The sequence below is a fragment of the Dasypus novemcinctus genome, chromosome 23 (genome assembly GCF_030445035.2).
Source record: "Dasypus novemcinctus isolate mDasNov1 chromosome 23, mDasNov1.1.hap2, whole genome shotgun sequence".
NCBI classification, from domain to species: Eukaryota; Metazoa; Chordata; class Mammalia; order Cingulata; family Dasypodidae; genus Dasypus; species Dasypus novemcinctus.
The window spans coordinates 33,531,573-33,557,642 of record NC_080695.1 but is presented as its reverse complement, the minus strand read 5'-3'; the positions used below and the strand labels follow the sequence as shown (position 1 = coordinate 33,557,642).

Genomic DNA, 26,070 nt, shown 5'->3' with positions numbered 1-26,070 from the left:
GGGGGTTAAGACTCTAGCCCAAAGTTTGGGTAAGGTATGCCAATCACCCCAACACTCTTGGAGGGAGATGTCTAGATTTTGGTTGACACCCAAATGCTTGAATGAGGGTGGAACCAAGAAAATGACCTTTGGGAAAGACTATGGAAAGGATGGGTCCCCATATTGCCCCAGGAGAAGAAACCATCATCTTAAGAATGACTCCCAATTTATTTTTACTTTAATTTTTCTAAATTATTATAAATTCTATATCTAACCTCTAAACCCGTTACTATATTCCATTTTACTATTAATGGAACCTGGCAATATATTGGGCTTCATTTTCAGGGAGGCTTTGGACCACAGAGGGCTTCAATGGGGGTGGGGGAGGAATACTGGTATGGGATGTTATTGGTGGGGGGCACTTGGGAGGGAGTTCTCCAGGGCATATGTGCAGGGTACATAAAAATGTTTGGATATTTTCATAGTGGTTACAGTTGGGGACAATGACTGGGGAAGTGCTCAGTTCCTGGCTGGGGGAGCTCTGTTGCATTCCGTAATGGAAGAGCAACAATCCTCCAAGTACAATGGCTAAGACCAATAAGGACGGATGGTCCAACAATGAGTCCTTGATGCTAATGACTAAGCTTGTGGGCCTGTGTGCCTGAAATAAGAACTAGGGCTAGAGCTGCAGGATGCCTAAGAGTTACCTCCTGAGAGCCTCCATGTTGCTCAAATGTGGCCAGTCTCGAAGCCAAACTCAGCATGTAAATGCATTGCCTTCCCCCCAGCATGGAACATGACTCCCAGGGATGAGCCTCCTTGGCACCGAGGGATTACTACCAAGTACCAGCTGATGATGTGGCTGGAGAATGACCTTGAATAAAAGGGTCAACTCAGACCAGCAGAATATATCAGCCTACATGTAATATCAGGAGTTAAAAATGCTTTTTGACCCTGAATAAAAGGGGGAAATGGAAAGGACAAATGAGTTAATATGGCTATGAGTCTCAAAAAAAGAGCTGGGATGTCATCAGAGGGGTTGCCCTTATGCACACCTCAGCAGAATCCCAGAGACAGCTAAAGTAGATACAACCCAAGGTATTGGTTCTTCTGAGGGCTACAGAAACCTACAGGTTCTATGGTCATGGCAGATGGAGTTCAGTGCCATGTCAGTTGGCCCTACCTTGGAGTTTGTGTTTCTGTGTGATGGAGCTGGACTCAGATGTGATCTTTGTCCACAAGCCTCTCCTGTTACTTTTACCAGAACTGTAGTTGGTGCTGGGGTTTAATGTATACCCAGGGGACCTGAATCTCTGGACTGACCATATGATAGCCAGGCCCTGAGCCTCAACAGACTTGCAACTCCTATCCTCTGGTTTATTGGACTTACCCCACTCAGTTAACATGGAGGTGAAGAAGGTCAACCACCACACCAGGGAGCCAAGAGTGCCTACAATTGCAAACAGGAGAATTGCGTCCATCATCCAAGTGGAATTGAAGCACCCTCTCGATACAGAGGTGGAGTGGACACAACCATCCCAGGGTCCACAGGATGGAGGAATAGAGTATAGATTAGAGTGGACTTACTGATACTCTATTCTGGAACTAATGTGATTAGTAACGGAAGTAAATGTAGCACTGAGATGGAGAAAGTGGCCATGGTAGCTGCTGAGGGTGGGAATGGGAAGAAGAGATGTGATGTGGGGGCATTTTTAGGACTTGGAGTTGTCATGGGTGGTACTGCAGGGACAGTTTCTGGACCTTGTATGTCCTGCTATGGCCCACTGGGTGGACTGGGGGAGAGTGTAAACTATAATGTGGACCACTGACCATGTGGTGCAGCAGTGCTCAGAGATGTAGTCACCAAGTGCAATGACTGTCCAAAGATAATGGAGGAGGTTGTGGTTATGGGAGGAGTGGGGTGAGGGGAGGTGCATATGGGGACCTCATTTTTTAAATGTAACATTAAAAAATTAATTAAAAAATAAAAGCAAAAAAAAAAAAAAAAAGAGTGACTCTCAGACTGAAATTGAATGGAGGATGCCTTGCAGGTTTTACTGAACTGTAGAGAAACTGTGACTCATGTTTCCCTCCCAATTTCTCTTTATTGTAATGAAAATGTTTATCCTGTCTGTCTATTTGTGTATTGGAAACAGATAAATTGTTTTGTAAGTTTCAGAGGTCTATAGCAGACAGGGCTTTACCCCAACAAACTGTATTTCTTTAAATTGATTATGATATGATTTAGTACTTGCATTGTAACTGATTTAAGGCTTTTTTGAATATTGTGATGACTTTTTGGAATTCAGAGGGTGGAATGTAGCAGTTTGATATAATTGATGAATTCCAAAAAGAAATATTGGATTATGCTTTTAATCTCATATGTACCTGTGCTCCTATCCCAAATAAATACCCTTTATAAAAACCAACCAATTTCTGGTATTTTGCATCAGCACCCCTTTGGCTGACTAATACAGCAACTGAGAAAAAAGCATTTGTCAAATCAACAGCTGCATACCAGGTACTAGAGGACATGTTGATTTGTTCAAGCAAGGACATCATCACATCTGGAACAGCAACTGCAATTGGAGTTAAGTTTATGATGATCTAGTATCATCCTCCAAGATCCATCTGTTTTCTGTACAGGCCAAATAGGAGAATTGAATGGGGATGTGGTGGGAATCACCACCCTTGCATCCTTCAAATCCTTGATGGTGGCACTAATTTCTGCAATCCCTCCAGAAATAGTATTGGTTTACTATTTTGCTAGGTAGGGGTAGTTCTAGTGGCTTCCACTTGGCCTTTCCAACCATAATAACCCTTACTCCACAAGTCAGCGATCCAATGTGGGGCTTCTGCCAGTTACTGAGTATGTCTATTCCAATTATGCATTCTGGAACTAGGGAAATAACCACAGAATGCGTCCAGGGACCCACTGGACCAACTGTGAGACAGACCTGAGCTAAAACTCCATTAATCACCTGACCTCCCTAAGCCCCTACTCTGACTGGTGGACCACAGTGATGTTTTGGATCTCCAGGAATTAATGTCATTTCTGAGCCTGTGTCTAATAATCCCCAAAATGTCTGATCATTTCCTATACCCCAGTGCACAGTTACTTTGGTTAAAAGCCATAGATCTCCTTGAGGAAAAGTGGGAGGAAGATTAAGAGTATAAATTTTTGGCAATTTAAAAGATTCACCTCATTCAAGGGGCTCTGAGTCTGTAAACCATCTCAAGTCTGGGAATTGATTAAGGGACCATGTTTCTCTGCATCTGTAATTTGAGTTAAGTTTTCATTCACTTGACCCAGAACTCTTCTGTTCATACAGATCCTGAAGAAATTTAGTAGACTGCCCCTCTATTTTACTTCTAGGTACCCCATGATGCATTAGCCAATGCCATAACTCTACACAACTAAGACCATTTTGAGTGCTTTTTTGAATCTGCCTTTCTTTGCAGTAGCCATACCCACCTTGACTTTAGTGGTTACCTGTCAATACTTGACTTTTACCAGACTGATATCCAATCATCCCCATAATGTTTAAGGATTCTAATTCCATCACAGCATTCCTTACAGTAATATCTGGACTGCAGAGAAGAGCAACCACAGAGCTCTTCAGGGAAGATGGAGTTAATCTTACAAATTTATTTTTCACAGTCCTGGTTAAAGGTATGTCCTCTGGACATTCCTGGGATGGGTGGGCAGCTCTCAAATGGTAAATCCATTCTAGCATTCCAATCTTCCTAAGCCTTTGAATTCCCTCTTCTACTGTGTACCAGGGCAAATCCGGCATCTCAACCTCAGACATACTAGGTCATCTTTTGGCCCATGTTTCAGTCAGCCATCCAAACACTTTTAGAGCTCTTTCTAACACCTCAGGCTACAGCATTGAATCCAGAATTTTTGCTTAGTGGGTCCATATCAATAAATTCAGCTGGATCCAACTTTATATTCCTTCCACCATTATCCCATACCATTATTATCCATTCCCACACATATTCTCCTGATTTCTGTCTATATAAGTTAGAAAACTCATGCAGTTCTTTCTGAGTATACCTTACTTCCTCATGGGTCACACTTTGTATTTCACCTTTGGGGGCTTGTTGTGATTTTAGTCTAGTAATAGGTCTTGAAGATAAGAGAGGTGGTGGGGGTGGGTAAGGAGAAGGATTAGAAATGCCTTGCAAACTACTGACTTCAGGGCATTCCCTTGCATTTTCTTCTGGTGAGACTGGATTAATTTCTTCTGGCAGGGGTTGAAAGGCAGTTTGCTTAGGACAGAATGGAGCCTTGGCAGTGCATGCTGGAGTTTGGCTGGTAAGTGCCTCAGGGCAGGGAGGAGGTCCAAACTCCCGGGGTAGGCCAGAGGTTGGGCAGGGCAGTCTTCAGTTTGGCTGGTACCCACCTCAGGGCTGGAAGTTGTTTCAGACTCCCTGGGGCAGGCTGGAGGCTGGATAATGCAAGGTTGACAAGGCATGGCCTGGACAGGGCAGGCCATGGCAGGCCTATCTGGCAAAGCCTCAGCTGAATTCAGGGTTCCAGTGTCTCTATCAATATCATCATCATCCCATATGACACCCTCCCAATTCTCTGGATTCCACTCTTTTCCAATCAATGCCTTCACTTTAACTGCAGAAACTCTTCAGGGTTGAGACTTTAGTTTCCTTTGTAACTCCACTACTTGAACAATGAGAATCTGAGTTTGGTTCTCAGATATTTCATGCCTGTGGCTACAGAAGACAAGGTTTTCTTTCAGAGCACAATTAGAAACTTTTGCGTCATCCATTCGGTGTTTAAGTTTCAAAATCAAAGCCTTTAACTCATCTCTTTCTTTGGTAACAGTATCCAGAGTATCTAGGAGGAGCCATCTGACATCATTATACTGTTTGACTCCACAGACCCCTGTTAAAGTGTTGAAAACACTCTCACCCAGATCGATCCTTGATTCTTACTAGCATGGAAGTAGGGGAATCCAGTGATGCTATTTTGTGGATCTTGATTGCTAACTCATGCCATGGACTGTTAGCAGCCTATTCATTATTGGAAAGGGAGTCATCAGTACCCTTGAGTCCAATTAGAGTAGAAAGACAATTGCAAATCTCCCAGAACCACTTCAGACAACCCATGTTTAAGGTTCTATTCCTCAAGAACCACTCCCAGTACCAAGCCGAGTTGACACAACAGCATAACCATCACGATACCACTTCATCATCTCCTACCAGTAACATTCTACATGAGTATGGTGCATTTGTTATAACTGATGAACAAATATTGAAGCATTGCTACTGACCATGGTCAGTAGTTTACATTATGGTTTACCTTTTGCATTGTATACTTTTATATGTTCTGACAAAATGTATAGTGGCCTGTTTCTGTCATTGAAAGATGATGCAGAACAATTCCAATGTCCTAAAGATGTCCTGTATTCTACCCATTCTTCCTTCCCTCTCCCCTTGGAACCTATCGCAACCACTAAGTTTCTATTTTTGAAGAATAAGGCTCATAGTTATATGAATTAATATTGAGGACTTGACATACTGATCTCTTTTATTAGGTAATACCTATGTATTGAGGTTCCTGCCCCTCTATTTGAGAAGGTAGCAGGGCTCCCCTGGATGGGAGTTTAATATTTTCTTGTTTATTATGTGGGTCTCCACTCACTGAGATAACACACTATGTCAAGATAAAAACAATCATTTTCCATAGAAGCATGCTCAGGTGCACCCTTTCCCACATATTCCTCCACCATTAGTGCCCTGAATCAGTGCTCCTCCCTTGCCATATTTGCCAAAACAACAACAACAACAAAAATATTCCCACCCGTATGGTTTCAACCACAGACCTACACATGCCTGGAGTTCACCTGTTCCTTTCTCCAGTCCTCCGTTCCATGGATAGTCAATCCCATTGCAGAAGGGTTGAAACTGGTCAGGGTAGGATCACTGGTGTGGGGCATCAGAGGGGGGGATATATGAGGAAGAGTGCACATGGGGTATACCTCTTTGTAATGAAGGATGTTGTTAATGGGAGAAAGTGGGAGAGGTAGGTAGTGGGGTATATGGAAATCCCCTATATTTTTGATGTATCATTTATGTAATCTAAAGCTCTGTTAAAAATAAAGAAAAAAAAAAGTCACCACAGAACCCATACTTTCTTGACAGGTAAGTAACTAGGGAATGGTGTGCTCTTATATCAGCTATATTCTGCCATTTTTCCTATTTTTCTGGTTGGATTTTGGAGATACCCCTCATTCCTTAGTAATGTAATTATGAGGTGTTGAACAGTAGTTGAGTCTAAGAGAAGAGGGACACTTCTAGCATATGACTAAGGCTATTCATTAGACATTCTTTTTTGCCTTCAGTAGCAGATCACCTTTTCTTGACATTGACTTCAAGGGCATCAAAAGTGAGATGTCCTTGTCTGAAATCCCATACGCTTACTATCCAGACCAAATGTGCTCAGGAGGATTTTCCAATCTGTTTCTTGCTATATATTCTCTCTCTTTTCATAGAACTAAGAAAGTTCCATAATAGGACAGGGTCAGGTCTAGAAGGAAAGATAAAAGCAACTACAACTATTGCAATCTTTTGGTAGGTAAGATCATCTGGGAGTTATACAAAGGGCTTTGGCATGTCCAATGTAAAAAAAAAGTACCTAGATCTCTGGATCAGTGAACAAAGATAAAGCAGTTTTTAGTTGGAGCAATTCATATAGTGATTAAGATTCTGCTGGTTGGAAAGGAAGAAAAAACCAAGTCAAGATCGCTTAAGGAGAAAATTTATTTTAAGTAATAAATGGATGTGTTACAGAACTCAAGGGTGATTGGATTCACCTAAGTCTCAGAAATGGACTTCAGACAGGAAACCCAGGCAGACCTCTCTTATTTACTCACTTCTGCCTCTTTCTGTGTGTATGTTTTGTGGTTGTTTTAAAATATGTATTCAAATTATTTGACTATTTTCCCCTAAAAAGGTAGAGTCTAGTTTCCCTACCCTTGGGTATGGGCTAGATTGAAGAGAGTGTGGGAGAAGTGAAGGTGTGCAGCTTTTGAAACTAATGCATGAAAAACATCACGGATTTCTCCCTGCTCTCTCTTAGATCTCTTGCTGAGGTGGAATCCAGCTGCCATGTCATGAGAGCACACAAACGGCCCTCTGGAGAGGTTTATGTGGTGAAGATCTGAGGCTTTATACCAACCGCGATGTGAGTGAGCCATGTCAGAGGCAGATCTTCCAGCTTCAGTGGAGTGTTTAAATGCAGCTAACTTTTTAACTACAACCTAATGAAAGATCCCTAACTAAACCATTCAGCTAAACTTCTTAATTTTCGACCCAAAGAACTGTGAGATAATAAATGTTTACTATTTAAAGCACTTAAGATTTGGGATAATTTGTTACAGAGCAAGATATGATTAACACAGGACCGAAAATCATTACTGCCACAACTCTCCATTTAGAGAACAGTCATCAGGGAGGAGTTTCCCAGGAGAAAAATTCTGATTGACTCAGCTTGGATCAAGTACTCAGATGTGAACCAATGTACTGTGGTTAAGATGGTGGGGAGTTTTTGACCACTGTAGCTTTGTAGCATGCTTTTAAGTCAGGTAGCACCATTCCTCCAATTTCATTTTCCTTTTTCATTATGCTTTTGACTCTTTGGGCCTCTTACTCTTCCAAATCAATTTCATAATTGGCCTTTTCCAAGTCAGTAAAAAGTGCTGTTGTAATTTTTATTGGGATTGCATTAAATCTGTTTATCAACTTGGGTAGGACAGACATCTTAATGAAGTTTAGTTTTCCAATCCATGAACACAGAATTTTCTTCCATTTAGTTAGATCTTCTTTGATTTTCTTTAACAATGTTGTGTAGTTTTCTATGTACAAGCCCTTTACATCTTTAGTTTAATTTATTCCTAGATATTTGATTCTTTTAGTTGCGATTGTAAATGGAATCTTTTAGTTGCTATTGTAAATGGAATTTTTTTCTTGACCTACTCAAATTGTTCATTATTAGTATACAGAAATACTACTGTTTTTTGCTTGTTGTTCTTTTATCTTGCCACTTTACAGGACTTTATTAGCTCTAGAAGTTTTTTTCTTAAAAAAAATTTTTTTTAATTTTTAAAGAAGTTTTAGATTACAAGAATGTTACATAAAAAATATAAGGGATTCCCATAAGCCTCACTCACTCCCCCTCCCATACTTTCCCACATTAACAACATACTCATTAGTGTGGTACTTTTGTTACAATCGATGAACTCATATTGAGGCAATGCTGCTAATCATGGGCTACAGTTTACATTATAGTTTATACTCTGTCCCACACATTATAATTTCCGGGAAAAGAAACTTATTTTTCACATAATAGACATCACAAAATTTTTTTCCAAGTTAACCTATGCAGAGCCTCAGGAATATGGTTATATTTGAAAGATAATAACAACCTTTGAAATCATTATGTCTCAAGAGAACTTCTTATAAACAAACTAGTAGGACCCAGTTCAGAATCATAAGTATATATCTACTAAGATTGGACTCTCACATCAATCGAGTTTAATATTTGTATTTTTAGAGACTTTATGTTAGATGTCTTGTAAATAGTCTTTATATTTATCCCTTTTCTAACAATATATAGTAGCTAACTCATTGCTTTGTCTTCTTAACATGTGTGTGCCAACAGTTTTCCCGTTCCTTTCAAACTTCTCATTCAATTGTCAATTAAGGCTTAGAGGCTCTGGTTTGGTTATATTTTCTAGCCAAGTCTGACTGGGACTTGTCATTTTCAATTTCCATATTATTCTAAATGAAATTCTACTTTCTCCTCTTCTGTTTTTATAGGTTTTATGTTTCCCATACTGTTTGCCTGAGGATGGGGGTGATAGACAAATACTATTGTGGAACGGAAGAAGCAGGCAGACTTAGTGTCAGCTTATAACAGTTGGCCCATCAGTTGAGATTTTTCATCCAGAAATGTGGCTTAGTTCTTATTGCCTAGTTTTCCCTTACAATGATATTAACTTAATTGTGAGTCCCAATTTATTCTGTATTTTGTTTTCAAATTTTACTGAGAAGCTTGGATTGGGTAACTAATATTAACCTGGAAGACCATGGTTTGAACATTTTTGTTCTATACATTCTATAACATTTTAATGTATATTATCACTTTGATTTCCATAATCATTGTGCCAGCTTATACTCCCACAAATAGTTAATAAAAAGACTGGTTTCAGTACACCTTCTTGTGCTGAGTATTGGCTAGTTTAATAGATCTTTGTTATCATTGATTGTTTGGAGAGTCACATACTCAATCAGTAGTTCCAGCAATAAAGGTTAAGATGATTAAATCTCCTTAAAATGTTTTTGATTATTAAAGTCATTGACTATTCATATTTATTTATATTTAATCTTTTATAAATTTCCTATTTATAATCTTTGCCTTTTTTCTAGAATAAAAATTTCCTTATTATTTTTTTCAAATTCTTTATATAGCAAGGATAGTAATCCTGTATATTTCATGGCTATTCTAGACTTTAATGAGTCATTTTTTAAGTCTCTGAAATAATTTATGTACCATGGTGAGCTCAAAGATAATATTTCAAACTTTCTTCACTATTGTTGATCAGTTTGCTCCAATTCTGATTGTATACAGAGCCTACTTAGAAATTGTAATTCAATGTGGTATAAAATAAGGTTTCAGTTTAGAGTAAAAAACAAAGAAACAAACTTGGGTTTAATTTTCAGCTCCTCTTACTTTCTGTTTTGATTAAGACATTTGTCTCTCAGTCTCAGTTTACTTAGATACAACAGAAATTACTGCTAATCCCTGCAATGTTAGATTACATAAACCTCATGAAAATGCCTTATAAACTATGATGGTGATATAAATAACTTGCTCAAGATCTAACTTTGGTGATCAGTCCTTCTGAGAATGGCTTCTAGCTACCAGAGTTCTTAACATCTTGATTTCATGAAGGTTAAATAAGTAGACAAATGGTTTTGAAATGGGTAGAAATTTCAGTCATTTTCTCTTGAGAAGCTATGGAAAAGACATTTCTCATTTTTAATAATCTTATTGCTAAAGCACATGTCTAAAGAAAAAGATGGTGATCCAAGAATTTAACTAGCAATATGGATACTCCAGTATCACTGGTCAGTGACAGCAGGCAGAAATACTACTTAACACTTTTCTCAGACAGTAGTAGTATTACTACTAATATACTAAGAGAGTTATCTTTGATCAGCTTTATTTTATTTTCTGGTTCATCCCAATAAATCACTTTGGAGGAAAATTGATTTCTGATCAAAGAAGCAAAATCAAACCCTTCCATATTTTTCTCCTGAATCAGCAGAGACTAGTGGAATGAACACTAAACCTTTTTTCAAGAAACTTAAAAACATCTTTTTCTCTCTCTTTCTCTCCTTTCTCCCTCCTTCTCTCCCTCCCTCTCTCCCTCCTTTCCTTCTTCCTTCCTTCCTATTTCTTTGTGATTAAAGTTCATCATTTAACATCTCTTAGCCTCAGTTTTCTAATCTTCCCTGATCACTTTATATGTATGCTAAACTACTTGGATAAGATAATGTGTGTAAAACTTCTTTATAATAAGAAAAAACCTCTTTGTCATAAATGTAGCCACAGCAACTATAGCTTAAAACATATTCACCAAATGCAATGAATATCTCATGATGATGGAGGAGGTTATTGTTATGGGGGGAGTTGTGGGGTAAGGGGGGTGGGGGGTATATGGGGACCTCATATTTTTTTAATGTAACATTAAAAAATAAATAAAGACAAAAACAAAAAAACAAAAATAATCATTTTTATCTGGATAAGCAATAGTGGAAATTGGTTATCATGTTGAACTATTTTTCAAGTATATTAATTGAGAGTAGTTTATGAAAATGAAAGAGACGTATTGTCTGATATCTAGCTTTTTTTTTTTTTTTTTTTTACCAGTTTTACTCCTGTAATTTAGATATATTGCCAGCAGGTGGTAATAGTGGGCTGTATTCATTTGCTCTGGATTGCAGGGCAATTCCAATAAAGAAGATTACTTTGTAATTCATGATGAATTCTAATTTGGTATTCAGGCCCCACAGGACTAATTTCAATTTCCAACACTCATCAAGATTTTCACCAAAACTCCCTAATACTCTTCATGATCTCCCTCCCCAGTTTTTTAAAATGAGTTGTTCACAGCTTTGAGCACATTAGTGAGATTTCCTACTCTCGTTGTTTTGAAAGTCCTTGTTCAATCTCCAGACCATTGATCTGGAGAAAGTGGCCAAGGTATTTGCTGAGGGCAAGAAGAAGGAAGTGGAGATGAGATGTGGGGGCATTTTCAGGACTTGGAGTTGTCTTAAATTATATGACAGGGACAGATGCTGGACATTATATATCCTGCCATAGCCCACTGAATATACTGGGGGAGAGTATAAAATACAATGTAAACTATAATCCATACAATTCAGTAGTGCTCAAAAATGTATTCACCAAATGCAATGAATGTGCCACAATGATGTGGTAGTTGTTGATGTGGGAGGAGTGGGCGGTTGGGCTGTGGGGTACGTGGGAACCTATTAGATTTTTTATGTTACATTTTTGTGATTTGTTTATCTTTAAAAAAAAGACAATATAATAAAAAATATATATTAATAAAAAAAAGTCCTTGCTCAATCAGTGGTTCCTTAACACTGTCCCTATCTGTCTTTCCTTCTCTAGTCTCTTTTTCAGAGACCAAAGATCTAAGTTTCCAGAGTAAAGTAAACTAGAAGAGCTCCTGCTTATGGAGAACATAGAATTTCCACCTCCTTGCAGTGTAGAAAGTCTTACTTTTTCTCCTTTGTCCATTTGAAGTGAGTGCTTCTCCTAGTTTACTTATTTAGTCATTTCCCTAACTCAGTCACCTTTCCCAGTGAACTTAGTATTAATAGAAGAGATTGTTTATATAGCGCATATTTCTATGTTGGTTTTCTTAGCAGTAGACTTTTCCACATATTACTAGTCTTCTGGGAAGATTTATTTAGAAATACATTTCTTAAAGGATTACAATTCTTTTAGGGACATTGATAAACTGAGTTAAACATAAACTTTACATAATTAATTTTTCCAGTAAGATTAGGTTTGGCTGCATGTAATAGAAAACTAAAATTAAATCTGATTTGAAAAGAGAAGTTTCTTTCTCTTCCATGTACAAAAGTCTAGAGGCATGCATCAAGTCTGGAAGAGATTCTTCATGATTGACCTAGCTCCTTTTATCTTTCTGGTAAATATAAACCATTCTGGTAGGTGGCTTTTATCATCAAGGTCATCTCATGGTCAAAGGTTCCTGGTGGATCACTGTAATTCAGGCCAGAAAAAGGAAGGAAAGACCAAGGAAAAAAGTCACAGCTGAGGTAGCTTCTTTGAAGCAGCTTTCCTGGTGCAATGTACCACTTTCATCTACATTTTATTGCCCATAATACAATCACATGGTTACATTTAGCGTCAAATGAAGTGGGGCAAAGTCGTTCTTTATGAATGTATTGCACCCCCAATAAAATCGGGTTATGTTACTAATAAAGGAGGGATAAATGGATACTATTTGGTTATAAGCAATTTCTGCTAGACTTTTATGCCTCATCCCTTGACCTGTTGTTTTCGAGTTAAATCACTACTCTTGTTATCTTGCCTGGCTGATTCCCTATCGATTTCTCTCCCAACATCCCTCTCTTAACTCCCTCTCAGATGGAGGAGAGATTATAATCTGATTGATCAGATTTTGGTCATGTGTCCTGACAGGAATGTTCACTGTACATCAAACTACCAATGCATGGCTATGATACTCTTTCTTCTTCCTGGTTTCATGTGGTTGGAGAGGGAAGCTAATGCCATTTCATTTCTTTGATTTTTCTTACCTTAAATATGGCTAAGGAATGGATGAAATTTCCCAGGGAGAAAAAGAAGAAAGGAACACCAAAGATTAAAGTATAGGTTAATGAAGTAGCTACTTAGATGATAGCATGGTAGTGCAAGAATATGGTTATTTTAGTGACTGTATCAATAACAGGAACATTTATATCACAGATAGGTTTTTCTGTCTTCTGTTGCTTTTCTTTCATTCTACCTCTTCTTATTTAGCCTTCATTTTTAATTTTTTTCATTTTTCTCATCTTTCCAGCCTTTCAATCCATCTATTTTTTCTCTGTTTCTTGTCTGATTTTTTTCTATTCCACTTTTTAAATTATTATTCCCTTGTATTTTTATGATTTTTCACTCATTACTTATTTCTTTTTCTAGCTCTTATTTAGTTCCTCTTCTACATTTTAAGTTATTACTATTATTCTTTTTCTCTTCTGTGGCAGTTTGATATTATTTATGAATACCAAAAAGACATATTGATTATATTTATAAACTGGTCTGTTCCTCTGGATATGATACCCTTTGACTATATTAAATCCAAAGGGTTCACTTTTATTTATTAAGTCAAGATTAGGGCTTTGATTCAACCACATAATTAGGGAATACAGGGTTGAGTCCCTGTCCCTTTGGTGGGCTATATAAACAGACACTCAATCAAGAACACTGAAGCAGATAAACAGAGTAAGAGAGCCAGTTCCATAGATAAGGCAGATGCCCTGGAAAGAGAAAGTAGCTTGATAGTTTGCAGCTGAAGAGAACAGAGAAGCTAAGACACCCTGAGAGATGAGCCTTATGCCAACCTACAGCTGAGATTGGAAGAAGCTGGGACTATGAAACCTTAAAGGGGAAGAAGGAAGGCTGAACCCTCATAGACATCACTGCCATCTTGCTTCAACACATGGCAAATGACTTTGGGTGGGAAAGTACCTGTTATGGTACCTTGAGTTGGACTCATTAGGGCCTTGTGACTGTAAGCTTTTACCCCAAATAAATACTCTTTATAAAAGTCAACAGATATCTGGTACTTTGTGTCAGCACCCCTTTGGCTGACTAAAACATCTTATCTCTTTCCTTTTCTCTGGTCCTATTTTTTTTCAAGGGAACACAGACAACTGCAAATATAGAATAAGTGGAACCAAGTGTCAAAAAAGGAACTTTACCACACATACATCTAGAGTAGAAAGAGAAGCAAACCAACAGAATAATCTCATTAAGATAAACAGATGCTTAGACATCAACAAAAAATTACAAACCATACTAAGAAATGGGAAGACATGACCTAGTCTAACAAACAAACTAAAAAACAGAAGGGGATGCAGAATGTGGAAAAACTAATCAGGGATGTCCAAACAAATATCATGAATCAAGTTAAGTGAAGGAAGAGATAAAAGATATTGATGAAGTTCCATATCTCTTCCTCCCTTGCCTGGGCTGGGATGGAGCTCAGTTTGAGGCAGTAAACTAAGTCATGAGGGGTCAGAACTGACTGTGGTTGCCCAGGTAAACTGAAAAAGTACTGGCCTACTCTGCTTCTGCCAGATACAGGGATGGAGCCACAAGTGTGCCAAAAATTGATTTTGTGCAGGGAGAAAGTGGCTCCAGTTGCCCAGAGAGGACGAGGGAGAACTTTCCCTCTTCCTGCCCTGTCAGGGGAAGGGATGGAGCCACAGATGTATTCATCAGTCTAGTCTGTGTGGGCCAAAAGGGGCTGCAGTTGCCTAAAGAGGCTGAGAAAGCAATCACCCTCATGTCCTATCAGGATGGGGATGGAATCACAGTTGTCTAACAATATAGTGCCTGTGGGCTGAAAGTGACTGCTGCTGTTCAGTGAGGCTGGTGCAGGTCCCCTCAGCTTCTTCCAAGGCAGTGCTGGAGCCTAGGTTATGGCAGCAGTAGCCTGCCATAGCCTTGGCTCCTGGGTAGAAAAAAGCCGGGCCCTACCATCACTGTGATTTTCAATCAACCCTGCTTCCTCTCATGCTGGGGATGGAGTTAGAATGGAGTCTACCAGCCACTTTCCAAATTGGACTGATTCAAACATTAGCTATTCTTATGTTTGGACTTTAGCCAGCTGAATTTACTAATCAGTAGCTAAATTCATTGTCTGACCATCTCTTCCTCTGCTGTTCTTGGGAAATGAAGCTTTCCACTCCAGCCAGGAAATAGCTCCCGAGGTATCTTTTGCCACCAGTGGGGGATGGGGACAGACCTCCATAGCGTAGAGTGTTTGATTCACAAATCTTCACTGCATATGGGCAGTCTCCTCCTTCCATTCTTCCAAGGATGTTGCAGTATGCTCTTCTGGTCTCCTGTGACCCCCAAACAGGTGATCAGATAGCTCTGGCTGATTATTAAGTGTACTGTATGATGAGCTGACTTTTGGATCTCCTTACTCTGTCACCATGTTGCCCCTGAACACCTGTATTGATTTAAAAAATCTCTTTTAAAACAATTTTTATGAATGTGATAAATATAAATAATTATAAAATTCTAGCAATAATATAAACATTTAACAAAGAACAATTATCACTGCTTACTCCTGCCCCACCTTTGAGTCCAGTGCCCAAGAGTTAACCACTTTCAACTCTTGACCCCTCTGATGTTTATCTTCATATTTGTAAATTATATACTTGTACTGTTTCCTGATTTGTAAAACAATTTAATTAATAATTAATTGCTTTAATTCTGGATTAATAATACATTAGGTCTGGAGTCAGAAAGGTTTTCTGCAAGATATTTTTCTTTATGAGCCAACTGATCTGTGACATCTTCTCAACTCTGTCACTGTAGTACATAAACAACTACAGACAGTACTGTAATGAATAGCCATGGCTGGACTTGATCTTCGTTTGCCAATCCCTGCATTAAACAGTAATTTTTTCCCTTTAAGATGCTAAAGTCTGTACCTATGAGTTATTTGTCATTGAAGCCATAAGTTATACCTAAAAGTTAAAACTATGCTCACATTATGCCTACTGTTTGGTTCTTTAATTAAGATGATTTTTAATCTAAATAATTGTGTTTGTATAGTTAAAAATGGCAACCAGTTTTCAAGTTCATTAGCAAAATAGGATATGGCTCAGCAAGTATAACAATATTGTTAATTTATTGAAACTATTGCTCTTATAACATTTTTTATTAATCACCCCACAGTGAAATTTACAGTCTAACTTTTTGGTCACAAAAGAGGATCTATAAACCTCAGTGGAATTTCCCAAAAGGAAACCGTTTGTTTATTTTGTGTGATTAATATGTCCCAAAATTTGTGGTGGTAAATCACATTGTTATCTGAATTCTGTGTATTCAAATTTTTAAAAACCTCATTCTGAAAAAGGTTCTTAATTAGTGTTATTTTGAGTGTAAAATTGCCGCAATTAAACTATTATTTTATCTCTTGCATAATTTTTATGTTTTTAACATTGTTAACATCTGCCTCTTGTTCATCTGTAATAAACTAATTTTGCAGAAGATGTAATTTCTTACTGTATTGATTTTATCTTTGGGAATTCATTGTGTTAGAGAATCAGGTCAGCCAGCTAAATTATCCTACTGCTACATCCTTAAGACTAATCTTAGAAAAGAGAAACCTAATCATATATTTACCTTATAAGGTAGAAAGACTTGTTGACACCTATGTTAAGTCCAATTCATATAACAAAGATATTAGAAAGAATTTGTATTTTATAAATCTTAAAGTAGATATGATTAAAGGCTTTATCTTTTCTTGACTTTTTCTCCTGAACACTTAGGCCTTAGCAAGTGATGGGCATGATTTAAAAGCTTAATTGTTGCTAAATGATTGAGGTACATTTAAAAACATTAATAGCCACTGTTTACCACCATGTTCTTTGAAATAGAAGTGACCATGTATTCTATCTGGCTTGAAGAAGTCTGACAAAAAAGCAGTATCAGTCATTTGTAAATTTTCTTTTTCCAAAGAAAGCAGTTATGTTTGATACATTATGTAAATAGAAGTTATTTTATACAAAAAAAGTTCATCTTTGACTTCCTATTATGGAGCATAAGAATTTTTTCTTACACCACTCCAATCTCCAACCCACTGCCTTCCACATCCTTTGCTCTCACTCTCTCAACGTTTTTGCATCACTTTTAAAACCATGAGGTATTTTATGATAATAGTTCCTTTTGTTTTTTCAAACAGTTAATAATAGCCTCTCTTTTCCTTAGTTTTGCATATATTTATTGGTAGTTCTTTCCAAATTATCCAACAAAACTCTCAAAACTCAGTGTCATCAACTATGTATGTGTATATATGTGTATGCGTGTGATATCATCCCTGGAGCCCTCCTTTCTCTTTCCGCTTTTGACTGTTGCTCCATATGCCATCTTACAGGTGTTATCCTGGAACTTCATCTTCTCCTAGAAACTTTCTTGGTCTCTTCTGTTAGATTACCTGTTTCCTAGGTTTTATGTCTTCATTTTCTTTGGTATATTCTCTCTCAGAGTTTCTGAGAAAATGTAAAAGGAAGGTAAATTTTTTCAAGCTCTAGATATCTAAAACTAACTCTATTTGACTCAGATATAAATATTAATAATAGCTTGCCTAGAAAGTCGGGATTGGACATTTTAAGGTTTTCTCTAGGATGTGCTGGTTTCCAAATGTTATTACAATTTACATATTTTATTATTTTTCTTTATTTTTAGAGGAACTTTAGATTACATAAAAGTTACATCAAAAATATAGGGTATTCCCATATATATCCTACCCCCTTCCCCCTCACACTGTCCCCCATTAACAGCATCACAACATTTTTCATTAGTGTGGTTTATGTGTTACAGTTGATGAATACATACTAAACATGCTCTGTAGTTTACATTATGTTTTATACTTTGCACAATTTTATAGGTTTTGACAAAATGTATAATGGCTTGTATCTGTCATTGCAATATCATGCAGAACCATTCCAATGTCCCAAGGAATTTTCCCTCTTCTTCCCCTCAGAACCTCTTATGACCACTATCTTTATATCAATATTACAATTTTTCCCATTACTAGAATAATAGTAAGTCTTTTTTAGTCCATAATTGCATTCCCCCTTATGTTTGTTCATTTCCACTCTGCTTCTCATTGAGGGGCTTAGCTCTCATAAGACAGATGGTTGGAACTGTCTTGCTTACAGTTGTGGATACTCTCTGTTTTTTGAGATGGGCATTGTCCATCATATTTTGTTAGGTGTCCAGGGTGTTGGCATCAAATCTGCTGAGATTCAGGGCTCATCTGGAATATGAACAGCTGGAAGTTTTAAGTCTCTGAGACATGCTAATTCTAGGTTCAAATAAAAGGAGTAGAAGAAATGTGTGTAGAAAAATTATAAATGAGTCTAACTGATACATTGGGGAGATAAGTTTTCTTATAATCCAAGGTAAGGCCCACTGATGAGGTGCCAATTTCCTGGGGTTGTCTGACTTTCTGTAGTGCCTAGAAGTCTCTAGAGCTCTCAGGCACAACCCTATTTGAGGCACCGTTTACTGTGGCAGTCAATAAAGTCCTCCTGAGACGTGCATAAGCATAATCTCTGGAGTGATCTTATGACTAACTTTGAAATCTCTTAGCTATAAAAACTCAATTGTATTTAATATTTCCCCCTTTTGGTCTAGGTCTTTTTCCAAATGCCTGAATAGTTGGTGCTTGGTATTAATCCCTCAGTGCCAGGGAGTCTCATCCCGAGGATGTTGAGTTTGGATTAGAGTGAGGTCACATTTGAGCAACAAGGAGACTTTCAGGATGTAATTCTTGGGCAGTATATATTACTAGGCAAAGTTTTGATTTCACAAGAACAAGGTTGATAAGTACAAGCATCAATATCAAGGGCCTGGCATATCAATCTGTCCTCTTTTGCTAGGCACTGCCTATGTACTCTAGGTGATTTTTGCTACTCCATAAGAGAATGTAGCAGTACTCCCCAAGATGGGATAATTCCAATACTTTCACATATGGCCTATTGTTCCTCTCTGGAAGGATCTTCTTTTTATCCATTATTCTGAAATACTATCAAAATGCGTTTGGCGAATGTCTTCTTTCATTGTTCTGTGCACTAGGAGAGTCCTTTAAATCTGAAAACTCAAGTCCTTCAGCTCTTGTGAAATTCATTATTTCTTTCATAATATCCTGCTTTTTACTTCTTATTTTTGGAAATTCTGTCAGATTAAAGATGCATTTTTCTAGGTTGATTTGCACCTATCAACATCTAGACATATGCTTTGTAGTTGTTAAGATCCCAAGAAAGAATAAGATGACCTCAAGATAAATCATGGACCATTGTGCATTGGGAAAGTTAAATTAGGCAGTGAATTTTCAAAAGCTGACAAACCCACAGTTCTTAATGCAGTATTCCATTCTTCTACCTCTTTGACTTGTTTGTGTTTACTCCTGAAGGTTCATCTTAATAGACAATGGTCAATTAGATCTGGTCCAGCAGCTCTACTATCAATGGTTGAAACCCTGCTAGAAGTGGTGATAGCAGTCAGATTTCTATAGTCATTACTGTCGTTCCCCTGAGTATCTCACATCTGGTCTCCTGAGGGCATGCACATCTTGGAAACTGACCAGGCTCCTAGGTACAAGGGAAATGGGTGAAGCTTTGGATTAGTGGGTGACTGTTTCCTCCTTGCCTTTACTGTGGTATAGGTTGGACAAATCTTTGGAGCAAAAGAAAGCATAATGCTTCCTTCCTCATACTCCTGCAAAGGAAAAACTTTTAGTTGGAAAAAGTTGGTATGGGTTAATGTTATCTGAATCAATTCCCTCTTCCCACCCCTCCCCACCCCTTCTCCAACTTTGTAATGAATTTTTTATCCAACTCCTTGTTTTCCACACATACTGCCTACATTGGGCTCCTCTTGAAAACCATTATCAAAAACCTCGTAACAGGGAAGCAGATGTGGCTCAACTGATAGAGCATTCGCCTACCATATAGGAGGTCCAGGGTTCAAACCCAGGGCCTCCTGGCTCATGTGGTGAGCTGGTCAATGTGCAGTACTGTCATGCACAAGGAGTGCTATGCTATGCAGGGGTGTCACCCAAGTAGGAGAGCCCCACACGCAAGAAGAGCCACCCACACAAAAAATGCAGCCTGCCCAGGAGTGGCACCGCACACATGGAAAGCTGACACAGCAAGATGATGCAAGAAAAAAAGAGACACAGATTCTTGGACCTGCCGAGAATGCAAGCAGACACAGAACAAATAGCGAATGGACACAAGACAGCAGACAACAGGGGTGTGGGGGTGGGAAGAAATAAATAAAAATAAATCTTTAAAACAAAACAAAACAAAAAACACCTCATAACATGACCCTATCTGAGAAGAGATTTCCAGATAGACTTTTCCTCCTGCATCACTCAAGAACAAATTGAATTCCCTCCCTCCCCTTTCCTTCCCTCCCCTTTCCTCCAACAACCCTCCCTTCCTTTCTTTTTTCTTCCTCCCTTCCTCCTTCCCTCCCTTCCTTCTTTCCTTCCTTCCACATAACAGATCTGGTAGCTATAGGCCAACAATAATCAGTGAGGTTGAGCAGTGGTCATCCCTGTTTACATGGGACATATGTTCTCCAGTTAACCTGTTGAATTCTTTTAGATTAGTGACTGGTCTCTGTGGGCACTTGAGCTTGTGTTCCTTGCTTTTAATCCAACACAACATGCCCACAGCTAATCAATGAAGTCGAATTGTGGGTATTCCAGGGATTTTTCAGTTACATCCAGACTTTTCTGCATGATTTCTGATTCCTTTGGCTTTTTTCTATACCCTGATTTTTTATTTTATCTGTGATTCAAGTGTTTGCTTTCACTCTGTGGATGGGGCATTTATAAACCATATCTTTGGATATGATTCTCAATTCTCCCTAAAGTTATGGGGCTCAGTGAATTCCCAGGATCTTCCCACTCCAGCCCACTTTCAGTAGATAAAATATTCTTTCAGTTTAGTTCCTTTGGACTTAAAAGTCCTGATATTGGTCTGTTAGTTTGGTGTACAGGGTGGGTCTGGGAGGAGCCATATAAATCTGGGACTCCACAGTTAGTAGATGTCCCAATAGAGATTTCTGAGCCAGAATTCAAGTGGTTCTTTTTTTTTTTTTTAATATGGAATGCTTCACGAATTTGCATGTCATCCTTCCTTGATATAGCCATGCCAAAGGATATGTCAGTCTGGAAATCTCTTCTCAGATGGGATCTTGTTAAGAGGTTTTTGATAAGAGTTGGCAAGAGAAGCCCAGTGGAGACATCATGGATGAGAAACAAGGAGTTGGGTAATAAACTGTACTTTAGTTGGGATTAGGAAAGAAAAAAGGCTTTGTTAGCTGGTGAGACTAGCTGGTGGAAAGTTAGGGTCAGTGGCCAAGAAGGACAGGTCTCAAAAACTCTAAGCAAAGCTAGTTGCTAGTATTGTGTGACAGCCCATGTCTTTAAGGAGTAGTAATATCACAGATCCTTTTCTGTTTTAAAATGTCATATTCTCAAAGAAATTTGTCATATTTATGTAAGAAACAGATTGAAAAAGATCTTTATCATCTAATCTAATAAATTTTTATAGGATATTTTACAGTATATTGATAGAGCTTTTTGTTAAAACTGATTCAGGAAAATTCTGTAAAAGTTGAAAGTCCATAACACAGTGATAACCCTATTATCATTTTTATATTATTTCCAGTATATTTTCAATGCAGTTCACTTACATATATCTATGGATATATGTTTTATTTTCTGTTTATTTCACAAGAGAGGAATCACACAGTATTTAGGTTAATATTTTGGTTTTATTCTCGTGATGTGTGAGCATTTCTCCAAATTATTAAATATGCTTTACAATATGTTTTAATTGCTACACTAAAAGTTTTAATGACTACATCAGTTGGATCTAAAATAATATGGTTGAACATGTCATTAATGTTAGATATTTGGGTTATTTTCTCTTTTTACTAATAAAAGGAGACTGGTATGAGGCTACTTCTATCATGAAACTTTGACTTTCTGAATATTTCTTTAGATTAAATTCTTAGCAGGAGAATTAATAACTATTTATGGGTGCTAAGAATTTTTCACTTGATTTGCTTGGATTTTATAGGTAAATAATCATATGTATAAAGAATAAGAAATGTTGCTAACTCCTTTTTAACAATTATACTCTTTATTTATTTGTTTCTTTTTTTGTCTTTATTTTTTTTTTAATATTACATTAAAAAAATATGAGGTCCCCATATACCCCCCACCCTCCTCACCCACTCCTCCCCCCATAACAACAATCTCCTCCATCATCAAGAGACATTCGTTGCATTTGGTGAATACATCTCTGAGCACTGCTGTGCCTCATGGTCAATGGTCCACATCATAGCCCACACTCTCCCACATTCCACCCAGTGGGCCATGGGAGGACATACAATGTCTGGTAACTGTCCCTGCAGCACCACCCAGGACAACTCCAAGTCCTGAAAATGCCCCCACATCTCATCTCTTTCTCCCACTCCCTACCCCCAGCAGCCACCATGGCCACTTTCTCCACACCAATGTCACATTTTCTTCAATTATGAATCACAATAGTTCATGAATAGAATATCAGTAAGTCCACTCTAATCCATACTCTATTCCTCCATCCTGTGGACCTTGGAATGGTTGTGTCCACTCCACATCTATATCAAGAGGGGGCTTAGATTCCACATGGATGCTGGATGCAATTCTCCTGCTTTCAGTTGTAGGCACTCTTGGCTCCCTGGTGTGGTGGTTGACCTTCTTCACCTCCATGTTAGCTGAGTGGGGTAAGTCCAATAAACCAGAGTGTAGGAGCTGAAGTCTGTTGAGGCTCAGGACCTGGCTATCATTTGGTCAGTTCAGAGATTCAGGTCCCCTGGGTATACATTAAACCCCAGCACCAACTACAGTTCTGGTAAAAGTAACAGGAGAGGCTTGTGAACAAAGATCACATCTGAGTCCAGCTCCATCACACAGGAACACAAACTCCAAAGTAGGGCCAACTGACATGGCACTGAACTCCATCTGCCATGACCATAGAACCTGTGGATCTCTGTAGCCCTCAGAAGAAACAATACCTGGAGTTGTATCTACTTTATCTGTCTCTGGGACTCTGCTGAGGTGTGCATAAGGGCAACTCCTCTGATAACCTCCCAGCTCTTTTTGGAGACTCATAGCCATATAAACTCATTTGTTCTTTCCATTTCCCCCTTTTATTCAGGTCAAAAAGCATTTTTAACTCCTGGTATTATATGTATATTGAGATATTCTGCTGGTCCGTGTTGACCCTTTTATTCAAGGTCATTTTCTAGTTACATCATGAGCTGGTATTTATGTTTCTTGTCATATTGCATTGGTCAGAGATTTCAGAGAAATATATCATAGGGTCATTATGTGCATACTTGCTTTGTTTCCATTTTTAATAGAAAAGCTTCTAGCATTACAGTGTCATATTTCATATGCTTAAATTTTATTTAGAAATTTTGCATTTGTATTCATAGACAAAATCAGTCTGTACTTTCCTTGTCTATGCTTTCTTTGTCAAGTTTTTATAATAGGGTTATACCAGCTTTGTAAAATCTAATAGGTTTCTCTTCTGCAGAGTCATTTCTTGTGTCAAGGGGAGATAGCAATTTCTAACAGGCAAATATGCTGGATATTTGACAGGCCAGTTGAGTAGTTTTCTTTCAAAGATGCAGGAAGATGATACATAATTGAATTCCCACACTCAGCTCAACCTGGTTACCCTGTCAGGAAGCTGGCATGTAAAATGATGTGCCATTGCTTCAATTATAAGAATGGAAGCATTTAGACAATTCTCTCTTTTCTGTTTGAGATGCAGGCTCTGCCTCTGAATTTGAAGCTGTCTGGAGTCCAATTTAGCTACTGCCAGACTTGAGGAGTATGCTGTGGGCTATTGCTGGCCCTATTGCTATAATTGCCATCCCTGTATAGAGACCTTACTTCCCATTATGCACTTTTTGTGTGCCCTGTCTCCTTTGCTAAAAGACTTGTCAGTACATTTGCAGGAGAGAGATTCAATAATCAAAACATGTTTCTAAAGGATCCTAGTGTTGACCCGTCTTCTGGTACTCTTAAAATTCCAGGTGGCATTGGATTGGGAAAAGTGGACATAATGGACAAAGGGTATGGGGAAAGGCAGGAAGAGATGAGAGGTGGAGGCGTCTTAGGGACATGGAGCTGCCCTGGATGGTGCTTCAGAGGTAATCACCGGACATTGTAAATCCTCACAGGGCCTACATGATGGAATAGAGGAGAGTATGGGCCATGATGTGAACCAATGTATATGAGGTGCAGAGGTGCCCAAAGATGTACTTACCAAATCCAATGGATGTGTCATGATGATGGGAACGAGTGTTGTTGGGGGGGGGGGGGGGAGAGGGGGGGTGGGGGGGTGGGGTTGAATGGGACCTCACATATATATTTTTAATGTAATATTATTACAAATTCAATAAAAAATAAAAAAATTAAAAAAAAAAAAAATTCCAGGTGAGGGTTGGAAGGGCTTATCTCTACTCATGTTCCCAGTGCAAATATTGGGACAGTAGCAGAGATGAGAATGTGACTAGTTTAAGTCACTAATTTGCCAAGCACTGTTGATGCCCTTTCCTAAATATCTTAGGAATCCGTCCATTTTTTCCCATTCTCACCTCCATCCATAAGCCACCTTAGCTCTCAACTATATTTTTGCAAAAAACACTGTAGTCAATCTTACCAATTTCAGCCTTTCCCCTACTCCATTCCATTCTTTTCAGTCCAGCCACATCAGTATTTCTAAAATATTGGTAGACCATCAGTAACTGATTTGATTACTAACTTTTTAAATGATTCTCCAAAAATACTTCAGATAAAGTTAGAACTTCATGGCACAGAGGCAACATTCAATATAGTTCCTACCTTCCACTCTAACCTGACCTTCTGCTTCTCCCTTCTCTGTTATTCAGCTTTATAGCACTTCTTTCTACTTTGCCTATGCACCACATTTTCCCCTCACGCATGCTTTTCTCTGCCTAAAATACTACTGTCTGGGTAATACCTGTTCATAATTCAGATCTCAGTTCTGACATCCTTCTCCATGGGGTGGTTTTCTGATTCTACTAGGCTGTTCTGTGGTTCTTAGTTTTAGCTCTCATAGTACTTGTATTGTGGCAAGTTCTCATAGTACTTGTATTGTGGCAAGTATAACCCTGTATTGCTTCCCTAGAAGCCTTAAAGACATAGAGAACAAGGGCTGTGTCTTGTTTGCTGCTGTTTCCTCAACATTTAGTGTATTTCTCAACACACAGTAGGAACTCAATAAATAATTGTTAAATGAATGAACTACATTCTTGCATTTTGGGGAGGTTTCTTTATTTGCTTTTAAGAGAATTCAACTTTTTATTACTGTGAAGGCAACCCCTCAATGAGAAGGTTATTGAATTCAACTTTCACTTTGAAACCTGAGAGATTACCCCATACACACTGAATAAATGAGTGAATGAAGAGATGGTTTTTAAGTGAATCAAGTGCCCAGGGCCTGGCACAATGCAATAAAAATAATTTTTCTTTGAAATCAAAAGACTTAGCTTCCTCCTCAAACTTTTTACTTATTTACTACTTGTATGGTCTTATGAAAGTGTCATTGTCTTCTTCCATTTGACTTTTTAAAAAATGTTATCATCTGAAAAGGAGGCCATAATTAAAGCTTATTTCATAGATTAAAATAATTTTTTGTCAGCACAATATGTATACTGTCAATTATGATACAATAGTACATGGAGGTGTAATAACTCTAGCTACCATTTGTTGAGTACTGTGTTCAGGAACTTTATATGCACCAATTCATTTTATCTTCCTAATCATCTTGGGTAAAATATAGCTTCCTTTTTCAAATGAAGCAGCAACCTCAGAGAGGTTAAGTAAGTTGACCAAAGTCATATAGCTGGTAAATGGTCAAATACAGCTTCAAATCCATACCAGAAGAGTAGAAAGATGGCAGAAGGTGGTCCCAGAAGACACAGGTCCCAGTTCTCGTTCCTTTACCCATTAGTTTTGTGATTTGGGGACACATCTTTTAAACCCCTGAGGCTTGATTTTCCTACCTGTCAAAAAGGGATAAAATATTTATCTTTTGGTTCTGTTATGAGACTTGTAAATAATTTTGCAATGTAATGGACTATATACACCAGTTATCTGTCTCATCACATAC

The 26,070-nt window shown here is 38.2% G+C and overlaps 1 protein-coding gene across 3 annotated transcripts in view; it reads left to right on the top strand.

The window, feature by feature from the left end:
• The window catches only part of LOC131275506 (uncharacterized), a 252,552-nt gene that overhangs the window by 184,114 nt on the left and 42,368 nt on the right, over positions 1-26,070 (top strand). Inside the window, exons 7-8 of one of the 3 annotated variants that reach the window (XM_071211234.1) lie at positions 7,082-7,186; positions 7,383-16,248. In XM_071211234.1, coding sequence (XP_071067335.1) covers positions 7,082-7,166 — 85 coding nt within the window. In that variant the 3' untranslated portion in view covers positions 7,167-7,186; positions 7,383-16,248. Of the gene's footprint in view, positions 1-7,081; positions 7,356-7,382; positions 16,249-26,070 lie in introns of those variants that run through there. The other 2 variants (XM_071211233.1, XM_071211232.1) reach the window with 2 other exon arrangements.